This window comes from Quercus robur, chromosome 3, assembly GCF_932294415.1.
Source record: "Quercus robur chromosome 3, dhQueRobu3.1, whole genome shotgun sequence".
Lineage (NCBI taxonomy): Eukaryota > Viridiplantae > Streptophyta > Magnoliopsida > Fagales > Fagaceae > Quercus > Quercus robur.
The window spans coordinates 10,672,688-10,688,403 of record NC_065536.1 but is presented as its reverse complement, the minus strand read 5'-3'; the positions used below and the strand labels follow the sequence as shown (position 1 = coordinate 10,688,403).

The 15,716-nt window shown below is 36.0% G+C and overlaps 1 protein-coding gene across 7 annotated transcripts; it reads right to left on the bottom strand.

Annotated features, from left to right (window-relative positions):
- Nucleotides 1-790: 790 nt before the first annotated feature.
- On the bottom strand, nt 791-11,262 carry LOC126717020 (sucrose nonfermenting 4-like protein). 7 transcript variants are annotated; one of them, XR_007652388.1, is made up of 15 exons: nt 10,277-11,262; nt 9,978-10,065; nt 7,801-7,971; nt 7,079-7,186; nt 6,893-6,952; nt 6,306-6,428; nt 4,904-5,044; nt 3,930-4,074; nt 3,692-3,859; nt 3,104-3,167; nt 2,924-2,993; nt 1,698-1,759; nt 1,491-1,608; nt 1,360-1,407; nt 791-1,036 (listed from the first exon to the last, which is right to left on the bottom strand). XR_007652388.1 is itself a non-coding variant. In XM_050418162.1 (14 exons), exons 1-14 carry the CDS (start codon nt 10,399-10,401, stop codon nt 993-995), a joined length of 1,473 nt encoding a protein of 490 aa, XP_050274119.1. In that variant the 5' UTR covers nt 10,402-11,260; the 3' UTR covers nt 791-992. The 7 variants fall into 7 exon arrangements, 6 of the variants coding, with proteins under 6 accessions (XP_050274119.1, XP_050274118.1, XP_050274120.1 ...); XM_050418162.1 differs by lacking the exon at nt 1,698-1,759 and having other exon boundaries at nt 10,277-11,260; XM_050418164.1 differs by lacking the exon at nt 791-1,036 and having other exon boundaries at nt 1,224-1,407; nt 10,277-11,261.
- Between the last annotated feature and the right edge of the window lie 4,454 nt (nt 11,263-15,716).

Here is a 15,716-nt window from a genome sequence, read left to right as displayed (position 1 = left end):
AATGGATATATGTACCATTTATAATGGTTGCTTTTTATAATAAACTCATTACTAATAAAGTTCTATAACAATAATGCTATGCTATAATACATGTAAAATATTCTCCAAAACTATCTTAAATCAAATATTAAGATATTTTCGGTACTATGCACGGGTAACTTACTAGTTTCTAATCCAAAATAGCTTGCCAATTCTTAAGGCTTTTCAAAAAGAGTTTTAAGGAAATATGCCTATTAAATTAAACAAAAATAAGGTAGTATAGCTAGGCTGTTGAAGATTCCCTACCCTTACCTCCCCTTGTGCAATCCACACACCTACCGTAAATACAGAAACAAATTGAGGCAAGTAATTGTTTATTACGGTTGGTGGTGTGAACTGTTGCGCAGGTCCGGAAAGATGGTGCCTAAGATTAACATAACATAAACTAGGTTATAGAAAGGCCTTGTTTTGTTCTACAAACATAAACCGTGTGCACGCTTCAACACCAAGATTAACATAACCCTTTTCTTTTTATTGAGAATATAAGCATACAACCCCTAATGAAATCTGAACCTTCCATTTCACAATAATCTCACATTAATCCCAGATAAATCCATATACATAAATGAATAAGATTTGTAAAATTCTAACAGTAAATAATAGGATATATGGTCACTTTTAAATCTTAACTCTAGCTATGACTAGGATAGCCTAGTTAGTGGTTGGACATGATCTCTACAACACAGTAGGGTTCACTCTTCACTGTAAATTAGACTGAAAAAGCAATGAGATCATATTGAAGCTCTAAACAAGAGACACAAACAAGCCATCTTAAATTTATAGACAATTAAACCCCGTGACATAAATTGTCACAGCCCAACAAACAGCAATGTTACAATTAAACAATCGAAGAACAGCAACTGAAATTGAAATTGAACTAACAGACTTTTTTACGTACAGCCGAACAAGCAGCAAAGGGTGCCATATAAAGTCTTCACTTCTTTTTTCCTGCCTCATTTTCTGTTAGCACTAGACACAAACATGGCAGCTGTGCCAGCTGCACAGTTGATAATAATTAGGTGTTGAAAAGGTAAAAAATTGAAACCTCACAATTTACAGATTTCTTTTTTCTCTTTAAAATTTTCTATCCTAAAGATGGGGGTGGTGCTCAGAAGCATGAGGCTAGTCCAACCAAGACTTGGAGAAAGAAATTAGAGCTTTCACAATGGGAAGGAGATCACAGCTCAAAGATACAAGATGTCAATAAATCAATGGGACTTCCCAAATGGCACCATGATCAACCCCTTCATGTGAAATGGTGGCCAACAAATTCTGGATAACCTAGCAAGAATTTGAACACATCACTCAATGATATTATACCTTCCACACGATTGCTGCCAGCCTCCACAATTATAAGTCTCCTAACCCCTGAAAGGATACACATGAACAAGCTACTTAATCGATCAAGGGGAAATAACATAAACCATCTTAAAGGGAGCTAAGCAAATTACCAGGATTTGCCAACCGTTTCATCACTTCATGCAGGGGATCAGATCGCAAACACATCTGACATCTCTGTCCATTGAAGACCCCATGAGGTGAGTTCGCATCTTGTCCCAATCGCAATGCCTAAACACATAGAAAAAATTGGCACACTTAGAAAGATAAGGTAAAGCATTGTGCCCAAATTAACTACTAGTGTAAGTAAAACTACTTGCATTGTGCCTGACTTAACGACTGAACATTTGACATCCAGAAGTTTGGGCAGACACTGCAGCAACTGGCTCAAGTAAATTATGAGAATATACAATTACTGATTGATCCTCAAAATCAGTATAACAATGAAAATTCATAATTGTTTTCCAACCAAAGAATAAACTACAAATTTTTAAAAATTTTGCACTTGGAGAATTTAAAAATAAGCACATTCCTCTGGGAAATTTATATCAACAAATGTAGCTATTTAGACTTGTTACCCAATGAAAAAAGACTCCAAGCAAGCTCAGAAAAGAAGTAAGTGGAACAATTCTTGCATTTTGGTCAAAATTATTGGATTAGTAAGTACCAAATGCAAATAACCATAATCAAAGCAATGGGAAATCCTCACTTCTCTGAGTCATCAGGATAATGAAAATTTAGAAGAGATGGTGAGACAGTAGCTGCCAGTTGGGGTGGGAGTAAGCTTGTGAATAAGCAAGCTTATCCCCATAAAACTAAGATATTCCATTATTGTCCATAACAAATAATGCTTTTTCAGGAAAATGTAACAACCATCAATAAGAGCAAGAACAATAAAGTACATTACAAATATATTTCTCACCAAGTATGGCGTGCAGCGCCTAACAAGAGTCACAACTTAAGAAGCCCAATCACCCTCATAAATATTATAAACCATGAAACTCTCCCTTCATTTTACTGCTAATAATAAGTGATGATTCAGTGGCACCATGCCTACGTGCTTTTAACTAAAAAGCCCAAAGAATATAAAATTATCTCTTATCTTCAAAGCTTTATCAAGCAGAACATTTTTCTAAGAGTAGAAGATGCATTGGATTGAACTGAATAGAAACCCAAACACTAATGTAATAATGACAAGTCAAAGTAATCACAGAAATTAAAAATTTTCATCAATTAATGCAACCAAGGATATATCTTCTTGGAGTAAAAAGCTCACTTAACAAAAAGAATATTTTCTTTCAAAAGAGCTGGCTGGCTACCATATCTACATGCCTAATGCAGTTGGATAAGTGTGTTTTTTTTTTTTTTTTTTGGTAAATTAAGTACCGCAGTTGGATGAGTGAATGAGAAACTAACCTCATAAATACTAAATTGTCATACATCATACATTATGCAACCAAGGAAATATCTTCTTACAAAAGAGGTGGCTAGCTACCATACAGTCTATGTGCCTAATGCAATCAGATGAGTGCCAATGAAAAATTACCTCAAGAATACTCATTTCATCGAGGCGAATTTGTGCATATACTTTATCTTTTGCCAAAGCAGTAATATCACTGAGAAGGAAATAGCACACATCTGTGAATTTTTGCATATACTTTATCTTTTGCCAAAGCAGTAATAAAGAATACCTTTATACAAATCCAAAAGAGAGAGAGCAGATTACCTCCGTGAATAAATATCCAGCAATGAGCCGTTATCATCCACAATTGGTATTGAACTAACTCCAGCTGCAAAAGGGAAAATGTAATAACACAAGGCCAACAGCTGAGGAAGAATAATTGAAAGGAAACCAGCTTGCTGCTTACAAAGTCAAGTGTTATAATGCAAAAGCTAATGAAGTTAAAATCAGGAGGAACATAGAATTCTCAGCAGCTAGAATACTCCTAGCCTGGAAAAAATATCATTCCTCTCAAACGTTCATCAATGGATATGCGGAAGAAAGATGCCTTCTCATACAGATACGGTTGGATTAGCACAATCCTCAAGAAAAACTTGAAGGCCAAAAACAAAGTGCAGTAAGAAGAGGATTAAGTCCAGGTATGTGATGCAGAAGACCAAAACAAACAAGCCAATTCGTACAAGATAAAATAAAAAACATGTGATTGATTTTTCTTTTCCTCCTATAAATTGGGGGGGAAAAATTAATCCTCCAATCACAAACCTTAGTTTTTACAGTAAGATTTTATCATTTTCATTCCAAGAACATCACCAAAACCTTCATGCAGTTGTTACAGAAGAGAAGGAAAATCACCTTGAACCAACAAAGCTAGAGCAGCACTAAGAGAGGCATTTGGCCTTAACATTGCAAATGGCTTCGAGTCACCAATTTTTGGAACCCATGTTCCACAAGGAATTGAACAAATCGGTTGTTGAAGAATGGGCAAGGAGCTAGACGAATGTCTAAAATACCTGTATATACCTGAAAATTAGGCCCATGGATTAGTTTCAAAACATGTAACTTTTAAGTGACAAACCTGGAAGAAGCTTACATTTTAGTATCCCAGACAGGGAAGCAAGATGTAGCAGCTGTGGAACTGAACCATCCTGCAAAGAAAAATGGATTATGGGAACTGTCGCCACCTTGTTTTGCAAAATTTTCAAAGCAACATCTTTCAGACAATCATTTGGCCCAGCCTGTGGAAAACAGAAGTAATAAATATTAGACTATTGAGACAGCACATTCCAGCATCAAGATATTTTGAGGTAACTGAATCCTAGTTCTCCCATCAATCAGCAAAAAGGATATTTGATTATAAAACTCATACTTTAAACAATCAATAAACAGTTTTAACATCTTTAACCAATCAACAGAACTACAATGAGGGTAAATAGGTTAACAAATACACATAGCCAGCTAACTACAGAATGTGGGGAGAAATTGCAGAGGGGTGATACAAACGCTAGGATCTAGGGTTGTTGCAATATATGTTGATGCATATTAACACCAGAGTCCAATATAACACAAGTCCGGCTAAATTGCACAAGATGCCACCTGCATGCCAAAATATACAATAGACTCCTTCGCACCATCTGATCAAAGACTTTCTTGATGTAAACCTCCAAAAAAAGTTCAACATAAAAGGGAAGTCCAACCATCTGACAAAGTGTAAGGTAGTGTAAATTTATTTGACAGGAAGCACTGATTGTCGGGACAAGTTAAGCGAATTCTCTCCCTCCAATCCCATCAACACTACACACGGTTCTTATGGAAATCTAAAACTAAAGAAGACACTAAAAAGCTGCAAATTCTGGCACCCTCATCACGTTTTTCAAATTTTTATATCTATATCTTTACGAGTTAGCAATATGATCACCGCATTCATGTAAGAGCAGAATATGCAGTCAAAATGCAGCTAAGTAGCACCTTTTTTCAAATAGCTCAAAAGATGATAATCATTAGAAAATTAAGTTTTCAGACGTGCTTGCTAGATCCTTTTGGCACAGAATCTCAAGAAGCACTTACATGAACAAGATGTCGACGAGAAAATGATGCCCCATTGCCATCCATTGTTCTAGTAAGATGTAGTTTTCCCCCCTCTTTCCAAGCTGCTATAGTATGTGTTTCAAGCTCTTCCTCTGTCAAGTTTGATCCATGACTCCCAAGCTGAAATTCAGACGGTTACACGTGTTAAAAGGACCTAAGGTATGCTTTCATCTACAAGCGCAAGTGTTTGTTTGTTTTTCAAAGAAAACATTGAGGAAACGAGCATCCAGAAGACAAAATAAACTAGGACGATCAAGCAAGCAGTCAAGATATAAGAGGGATGAACCACAGACAATATACAAATATATAAGAATCAGTTTACAAATGCTTTTCTGTAGGATTGCGGTAGGTGAAGTTATCAAAAAAAATAAATTGGGATTGGCAGCCATGAAAATTCACAAGCGAAGGATAAACATATTGATGAGCATAACAAAAGCTAACCATGCTAAGGTGTACAGCACTACAGGCCAAAATTCCAAGAAGGATTTTCCAAAGCATGGATCTTTTTTTAAATGGTTGCCCAAACTACCTTTTTGATAAGTAATAATGCTTTATTGAAAAATTAAAATAATAAAAGGAACCAAAGCACACAGGCAGTGTACTAAGGTACCAACAACACAACAAAACTATGATGCATGAAAACTACAACTATCAAGCAAATGATTGCCCAAACTACTTTCTCCCAATAAACTCTAGCTCAAATGGCACCTCCTCTCCTCGTAAGAGCAATCAAATAATAGTTCTTAAAGCAGGTGGATGTATACCCATTAAAAAATACTCTCCTTAACATACAAAATAAGCTACTGAATTTAATCTTAACTGACTAAACTTTCAAAGATGCTTTTTTTTTTTTTTTTTTGATAGGTATCTTTCAAAGATGCATAAATCAGAAAACCTTGAAAAGTGGTTTATTTACTAGAATCATAACAAATCAAGTGACTCGGAAGCAGTCCCCTTTTTACCCAAGCTCATGATACAGTGACTTGTGATGTCAGCAGATGAAGAGAATATAGAATAATTAAATGAACAGTCTTATGGCAGTAATGTAGCACTGCATTGGTGCTACTTTTTAATTTGGCGGGTTTCACAAGACTAAGAAGCATAGTGTACTTTGCACAACCACAAGTCCTAGGAGAGTTGTAAATTTTCATAAAATCAATAATTTTGTAATACTTCTTATGTAAACCCCAGTACATTCTTTTTTCTTTTTTTTTTCAAATTACAAATATAGTTGTCCTTTATAGCTATCACCAGCACATAAAAGTTTCTGATATTCTGATGTCAATCCATGTACATTTTAAACTTTAAAACAAAGGACAGTTTTCCTTCAAAACCACCATGTCACAAGGTAACGTAGAAGTTTACTTCAAGCCAAGGATACCTCTTTCAATATTAGGATGAAGTCCAACGCACTAAGAACTCCAACAAACTGGCCCTTGCCAAAATCCCAGAGAGGAGCCACAGAGATTCCCTGGAAGCAGCTTATATCAGCAAAGACGTACATCTAAGCTAATAATCAGCAATTCAGTACCCAAAAAGAAAGGCTAATAATCAGCAAAGACACACAAGTAAAAAGATCATATGCTAGAACAAAATAGTAATTAAAAAAGTGAATGACAGCAAAACCTAAAGACAGGCATAAAAATAAAAATAAAAAAGAAACACCAAAGCTGCTAATTTACATTACCCAAAGGAGAAGCATAATAAGCATAAAACTTATAAGCATCAAAAGATCAACTACACCCCTTGGAACACCCTTTTTCTCAAAAGAAAAATGAAAAAGCCAAACAACTCTCATAATAAAAAGACAGGTCCTAGAAACTAAAATAAAGCATTTGGGTTAGTTCAACACCCCCCCCCCCCCACAAAAAAAAAAACCACCAATACACACACACACACACACACTCTTCTGTCAGTGTATGTGCTCTAATTGGTTAAATGAGTTTCAGCATGTAAAAGGACAGTCACCTGCTCAAAGAGAATATGAAACGCTTGCTTCACAGGTAAGTTAACATCCAGGGCAATGATCTGCACAATGAAAGATTTAAGACAATTGAACTTGAAAGCAAGTGATGAGTTTACCAAGTAAAGAGTGGCAAATTTATAGATAATTAAAACATAAATAGCTCCTTAAAAGGGTAAAAGCATTCAAACCTTGCCTGACTCAGGAAGCAATTCATAAGCATTATGTGTAGACAGGAACAAAGATATACGGTGTCGAGAAACCTCCAAATCAGTCACTGATATCCTTGGAACTGCTTCCTGCAAAGGACCATGCAACAAAGTGACCTATTTTATATTACCAGATAATAAACATAAAGTATTAAAAAAAAATACTAACAATGACATTAGAACTCCCCCTATAAACTACAATTAAAAATATTTTTATTAAAATTAATACTAAATCCAAGAAACTTGAACAGCGAAAAATATTACCATGAAACACTATCATGATTATCAACAATGTATATGGCTCTTTGGATTGTTCTTTTCTGGCAAGCAGAAAGAAGCAAAATCAACAACAGATTTTCTGGCTAATCAAAACCTAAAAAGACTTTTCAGAAAATTTTCAAGTCCCTTAATTCTTCATCTTTTTTTAGGGGGAAATTTATCTCTCTGCAATTTATTACTTTGTCTGATCACCACATTATGACACTTGGACAGTTGCAAGCAAAGTAAGAAATTATCATCACGAATTATTCGTAGGTGTGAAGAACTTTCAAGGATGTGGGGGAAACTTACGTCTGATTGCCATATTATGACACTTGGACAGTAACTATAATTACTGTCGCAAACAAGAAAAATAAAACAGTTATTGGAACGCTAGCAGCATTTGAGAAACAGAACTTAAATTTTTAATATATATATTGCCTTACCGGGGGCATAACGACATCATAATCCATGTCTATGTCAGGTGGTTGATGACTATAAGTAGAGGGAATCATATCCGGTTCTCTTATTAAGATGGTATTCACTAACCCATATTCCCCTGGTATGAAGGGCTGACTCTCGTCATGCCGCCACACTCCATCAACACAAAACTTGTACTGCATGGGAATGAAAACAACAAATCTCAGAATCAACAGCAGCTTTCAATAACTATATTATGTATTAATATCCATTATTACTCAGCACAACAATGAAGTATATATTTGTGCCTAAGAATATGCAGCAGCACCTTAATGGACAAAATCTAAAGAATCACAAAAGATTACGTACAGAAGGACGAAGACTCAAAGAAATCAGCAATGGAGTTACTACTAGTAAAACCCATGCACAGCACCAATCAAACAACAATTGAGAAAACAAAGCTATCAACTGAGCCCTTGAATTTTTTATGTCCTTAAATATATGACAATTTCGTTCCCTCCACAAAGTCCACATCAAATAACAGGAAAATATTCCAAACATCCAAAGAATGCTTGCCTACCCAATTCTGCCAACTAAACAAAAAGTCGGGAAACTTTTCTGGGAGCACCCACTGAAACCAGAAAATATGAAAAAAGAAGCTCCACTACTCAGAAGCAACCTTATAGCGTTACAAAAGATGCTCCAATGTCCACTACAACAGCGCACACAACACCACCATGTACTTTTTTAAAGGCCATGCTCCATGTCTAGGCCAGTCACAATTATGGCTACATTTGTTTCTTCGTAAAATATTTTACAATTCCTGAAAATGCTCTGGAAAACATTTTCCAGTGTTTGTTAGGTTGTATAATGAAAAAATTTCAGTTGTAAAATATTTTTACATCAGAAAATTATATTACAACGAAACAAACAAAGCCTATATCTACAGATCCTTCAATCGTGTTTGGGCTTTAGAAATAATGACAAGAGAGGTTTTTTTTTTATTATTATTATTATGTTGAAAACACACACCCAAAGAGTTTTGAGCAATGACCTTACCTCCAACCACTTTTATAGGGAGAGGAGGTACTGTTTGAACTAGAGCTCATTGGAGGGAAGAAATGTTTCTTTGACACCATCAGTGATGCTAAGAATCTGTTGGCAGCTCTTCCAAACATCTATCGGCATAGCTACTAAGCCTTTGACTACCTAAGTTTTCCTTGAAAGCTTCTTTTTTTTTTTTTTTTTTTTGCAATCGAGCCTCCTTAAGATATTGGGCTTATCCTCAATTGTTGATATCTCAAAACCAGTCATACTAAATAATTTTCTCTACTACCTAACACTATTTAAAATTCCACCAAGATTTTACATCCCCTTACTCTTCAAATAAAAAATTATTTAAATAAAATAATAAAAAAAAAGCCCCAGTTGCCTACTAGGCTAGGATTAAGGATGGGAAAATTAAGACTATTTGATTGATTGTAGGGAAACTGTAAGCTATGAAGTGAATTATGGCTTAGAAGTACACAGTACTCAATACTATGTAGCAATGGAATGGCAGATAAAAGTGTCTAGCACACAGTGATCAGGAAAAGATATGGACCTTGCAAGCGAATATGAACTCCGACTCATCTATTACAAAGAACCATCAATGCCCAAAGAGGCATGCTTCAAACTTCTTCAATCATTTCCACTTCAAATAAAATATTGGGAAAGCTGTAGATTTCATGATCCTGTTATTGCTTAATTTCAAAATGTTTTCCATTATATGTCTCTACAACAACCACCAAGCCACACCCCCCAAAAAAATAAAAGAGTCAACATTCAGAAGACATACCTCAACTTCTTCTCTCTTTTTTTTGGAAAGTGAAGGCAAACTTCAAACTTATACAATCATATCTACTTCAAATATAATATCAAGTAGGCTGTAGGTTTAATACTTTAGTTCCATGATCCATTTTTGCTCACAGTGGAATGACATGTTTGGCATTATATATTAAGCTTGAAATAAGTTTAGTAGCAGCTTTAATAGCTAAAATTGACTGTTAATACTTAACCATCTTTGATTTTTATGTTCCTAAAATCCAATCATATTGACTTCTACGTTACAAAAAATGTTGAGACATAACAGCAGTTAAAAATAAGGGGTATGTCTGTTTCCTAGAGCCTAGTATAACCATATCAATCACAAAAGCTCATTAACCTGGTGATTTCCCGGTGTCAAATTGCAAACAACTTGAAACACGTCATCGCGTCCCTCCACCGGAGACATGGGTATACTTCCTGACCACCTATTCAAACAATAAATCCAATAAAAACCCCATATCACATATTTAATCTATATACTAAAAGCCACATCCAAACCAATACAAATGAAACATAATTTAATCACCAAAAGATGAAAAACCTTTAGAAGTATCAATAATAAAAAAATAAAAAATACAGATCTGGGTATTAACATAAACATCAAAATATGATCATTTTTAGCCTCCAGCCTCCAACCTTGTGAAAGTCCCACAAAGTGCCACGCTTCTTCCCCCATTTCGCCACAGGAATGTATAGGGAATCAAAACCGGAACCGAAATTCCACTGCTATCATGGCCTCTGTCCGGAACAGAACCAAACATTTCCACCAAAATCTAATACAAAAGCCACAAGAAAACCAATCCACAGGAAATATACAAACCTTTTCAGCTACTAACCCACTTGATTTTCCACCCAGAACTCAACCAACATAACAATTTTCATCACACAAACACACATGCCCTCAGAGAATCCCAAACTTCAAAACCCAATTTTTATTTTCTCTTTTTAACTTATTTTCAATAGGGATCCTCCACAACTGAGCAGAGGAGGACCCCCCTAAGGCTTAGACATGTAGACCCTACCAAATCAAAACCAAACCCTGAAAAACCCTAATTTTTACTCTTTTTTAATTTTCTATATTCAACAAAACCAAACCATCAATCCCCAATTTCACAAAATCACTCAAATTTCCACCAAAAAGCACAACATGCAAAAACCCACAAAATCCAACACCTCCCCCAAATCAAAAAACAAAACCCCACAAAAAAAAAAGTTTCAAACTTTTCCACAAATTTAGCTCTGATCTGACAGGAAATGAAGAATTCAGAGCTGAATCGAATCCGAAGCTCCGAAATTTTGAAACTTGACGAGGAATTAGAAGTGGGAATTAGAGAAAGACTATTTTTTTGGTGTAATTATGATGAAATTTGGGGGTTTACAAAGTGTGACCTAGAGAGAGAGAGAGAGAGAGAGAGAGAGACAAACACACAGAGAGAACCCTAGTTTTGCAAAAGGAAGCTGAGAGAGAGAGTGTGTGTGTGTGCGTGTGTGGCATTGTTGGATCTTCGAGGGGGTTTTTGTTTTTGTGGGCTCTGAATGAGGAATCTGTGTGTGTGAGAGAGAGAGAGAGAGAGAGAGAGAGGAAAAAGTGTAAAAGAGAGAAAGGAAAAAGGGGAACAAAATGCCAAAATGCTATTAATTAACAACTACTCCTACTAGTTTTAAATTGGGTATTTTACTTTTATATTCTTCTAAATTTATATTTTCTTATTTTATTAAAAAACAATTATATTTCCAAGTGTTTACTTTTGACGATGGAAGTTCGAATTTGTGTGAAAATATAGGATCTGTTTAGACTTTCAAATTAAAATTACGGCTTGATTGATTTTACTCTAAGTTAAACTAAGTGCGAAATAGAGTAAATGCGAGTGAACAAATACTATAATTACTCTAAGTCATACTCATCAAATATCAACAATAAAATGAAAGCTAAAAGAGTAGGGAATAATAATGCAAATACAAAATAACACACCGATGTGTTATCGAAGAAGAAACCGAAGAACTCGGCGAAAAACCTCTCCGCCGCCCTCCAAGCGGTAAACCGATCCACTAGAGAATGAGTTGGAGTACACGAATAACAAAAGACCCTCCAAGCCTAGTTTATCTCATATATTTGAGCCCTCCAAGCTCGTGCTACCAATTGACTTGACGAAACCTTGTCTTCTTTAGCTTTCCGGATGACGCAATTCAATCCCAATTGCATCCACCAAACAAATGGCTTCTTCCAATACTTCCCAGCAGTACCAAAACCTTACTTTACACTCAAAATAGGTGTGGTAAGTATTTGGACTATCAACCTCTCAAGGATTTGGATATGGAGAGGTAGGAGTTGAGGAAAACCACAATGGTTTGTGTAGAGGATTGTAGGTATGACAATCTCTCACTCTCAAAGGTAATGGCTGGAGTTTTCTCTCTAAAAAGCACTCCTCTCAATATGTGGGTAATGTGAGTATATGTAGTGTGGATAGAGACATGGTGTGGGTAGAGACATGGTGTATCAGATATGACAAAATAGTAAAACAGAATGTTTCGCGGGTATCTCGCGGGAAAGCCTTACTTGCGAAATACTTGCGAAAACTAGTTGTTACCATCTGTCATGACTCTTCACATTCTAGTCATGTGCTGAGCACATGGCTTCACTTCGGGGAAAGTCTTCTCGTGAGCTACCTAAGAAAACTCCTTTGATCTTCAATGAGTCTTGAGTCTTCACACTCTCTCTCACACACAACCCATACAAAGAAATCTCACATAAAATATAAGGTACAAAAAATTGAACAGAATTACAATCAAATTTGGTACGAAATTAAAGCCAACACAAATTAGTTATAAATCACAACTTTACAGATTCTTTGAACCTTACTTATAATTTGACAATTTTTTTAATTTCTCATAATATGTTTACAAATATAGATGATTAACATGTGCTTTAAGAGCATATATTAATCAAACTCTTTATAATTTTATTATATAGATGTTTTTGATAACACATAAAAATTGGTACCAAAAAAATTGTAGTCCACTTATACATTTTTAAATTTTAATAGTAAGAGCATTCATGTCTGGTTTTGTATTCTTTTAACCATATTGTCTCTCTAAAAAAAACATATATGTTTATTTTAGTTGTCCACTACTAGTTTTAAATTGCGTATTTTACTTTTATATTTGTAGGGACACGTTTTGCAGCCTAAACCTAAGGTGTATGGGATCTCGGACCAATGAGCCCAGTACAATAAATTTGTAAAGAGTTAGGCTTTAGTGCATGGATAATAGTTAATATGGTGTTTATGACAATCAAACAGAGATGAACTGAGTTTATCAAAGAAAGTTTGTTCTTGGCACAATCCGAGGAGTTTTGTTCTAGTAAATATTGATGAGAATGGTTACAGAAGTTCTTGAGATTGTTACAGTGCTTTCTCTGTTAATCCTCGAATCCTCTCTCCATGGTGGGTTTCTTATATTATATAGTCCCCTTTGAATGATCTTGGTCTTCCACTTGTTAATCATCCAAACCTATACTTGAGTACCTGTCCCATCAGACACCCTCTCTGGCGTTCTGTGAGTTGCGATAATCGAGGTAGCACTGCTCCGGAGTCTTGTCTACATAAATGTGGTGTTAGCAGCTTTCCCTTAGATATTCCTGAGTTCCTATCATTTAGAACTTCCTGGAAGGTCACTGACTATTTAGGACTTATATCTGACCATGCTTTAGCTGGTTCGAGGAGATATTCCTCCTCGAACTCGGACTACCACGCTCTCGGCCAAAGCCCCACGCTCCATTGTATGATTTTGGGCCCATGACCCCATAATAGCCCCTTAAAACTCCAGTTTGTTCCTCTCATTCGAGGAGAAAAGTGGGGTTTTGAATTCTTTAAGAGTTAGCTCTACTTGATCCTTTGATTTACACCTGTGGGAGTGTCGTTTCATGCGCCCTATATTTGTACTGTAAATTGCTCCTTTCAGAGCTACCAATTTGAGGAGTCGGTTATAATCTTGGATCTATCTTGACACTTAGTGAGAAACAAATAAATATCATGGAACGTTACTTTTCCAAAAGTATGTGGTCCGAGGAGCCAAGCATGACTAAAGTTCTGTTTAAACACTTGAAAAGTTGTCATGGAGTATTAACCTTCTCACATCATCTGGTCTGAGGACCGAGGCATGATTGAGTTCAATTTAAACACTAAGAAAGTTGCCAGTGTGTGTTAATTTCCCCAAAGCAGGAGGTTTGAGGACCCGACATAACTAAGGTTCTGTTTAACCGCTTCAACAGATTCCAATGTGTGTTAATTTCCCCAAAGCAGGAAGTCTAAGGACCCGGTATAGCTAAGGTTTTGTTTAACCACTTCAAAAGATTCCAGTACGTGTTAATTTCCCCAAAGCAGGAGGTCCGAGGACCTGGCATAGTTAAGGTTTTGTTTAACCATTTTAAAAGATGTCAGTGCGTGTTAATTTCCCCAAAGCAGGAGGTCCGAGGACCCGGCATAGCTAAGGTTCTGTTTAACTGCTTCAAAAGATTCCAGTGCGTGTTAATTTCCCCAAAGCAGGAGGTCTGAGGATTCAGCATAACTAAAGTTCTGTTTAACCGCTTCAAAAGATGCCAGTGCGTGTTAATTTCCCCAAAGTAGGAGGTCTGAGGACCCAGCATAGCTAAGGTTCTGTTTAACCGCTTCAAAAAATTAGAAGATATCAATATATTCCTTCCAGAATAGAAGTTTTTGCAGGAAGATTGTGCCAACCGATTTTCCATTCATGCCTTGATTCTTGACTTCTTTCTCCAATGGGGATTCAACGAACCAGGCTACTAGACCCGCGAGAACTAGCCCCTTGACAAAGGTACGGGGCATATACTTGATGTCAGAAGCCCCTAGAACTGTGCCCCATTTAGCAATCCTCCCAGCGTAATCAGTACTTCGAAGTGTAGAGCTGAGCGGAAGATGAGTTATGACAACAACTGTGTGTGTTCTTGGAAATAATGAGAAAGCTTTCGTGTAGCATGCACCACCACCAAAATGGCCTTCTCTAGGGACTAATCCTATCATGATTAACCGTTGCACTCACTAACACACAAGCTTTTCCCACAGACGGCGTCAATTGTAGGAACACGTTTTATAGCCCAAGCCCAAGGTGTATGGGATCTCGGACTAATGAGCCCAGTACAATAAATTTGTAAAAAATGTGTCAAAGAGTTAGGTTTTAGTGCATGAATAACAGTTAATATGGTGTTTATGACAATCAAACAGAGATGAACTGAATTTATCAAAGAAAGTTTGTTTTCGGCACAATCCGAGGAGTTTTGTTCTATTAAATATTGATGAGACTGGTTACAAGAGTTCTTGAGATTGCTACAGTGCTTTCTCTGTTAACCCCCGGATCCTCTCTCCATGGTGGGTTTCTCCTATTATATAGTCCCCTTTGAATGATCTTGGTCTTCCACTTGTTAATCATCCAAGCCTATACTTGAGTGCCTATCTCATCAGACATCCTCTTTGACGTTCTGTGAGTTACGATAATCGAGGTAGCACTGTTCAGGAGTCTTGTCTACATAAATGTGGTGTTAGCAGCTTTTTCCCTTAGATATTCCTGAGTTCCTATCCTTTAGAACTTCCTGAAAGGTCACTGACTATTTAGGACTTATATCTAACTGTGCTTTAGCTAGTTCGAGGAGATATTCCTCCTCGGACTCGGACTACCACGCTCTCAGCCAAAGCCCCACGCCCCATTGTATGAATTTGGGCCCATGACCCCACAATATTCTTCTAAATTTATATTTTCTTATTTTATAAAAAAAAATTATATTTCCAAGTGTCTACTTTTGAACTATGTTTATAATTTTATATGGATGTTTTTTATGGCACATTAAAAGTAAAATGAAATAAATTGTAGTCCACTTATAAATTTATAATAGTCTAGTTTTGTATTTTTTTTTTTTTTGACCATATTGTCTCTTTTGTTAGTTGTTACTTTAGTTGTCAACTTTTACAATATATCTTACATTTCATGTATTCCTATTAAAACATTTTAAAATAATTATATATATATATATATATTTACATTTTTTTACCATGTTACCCTATTG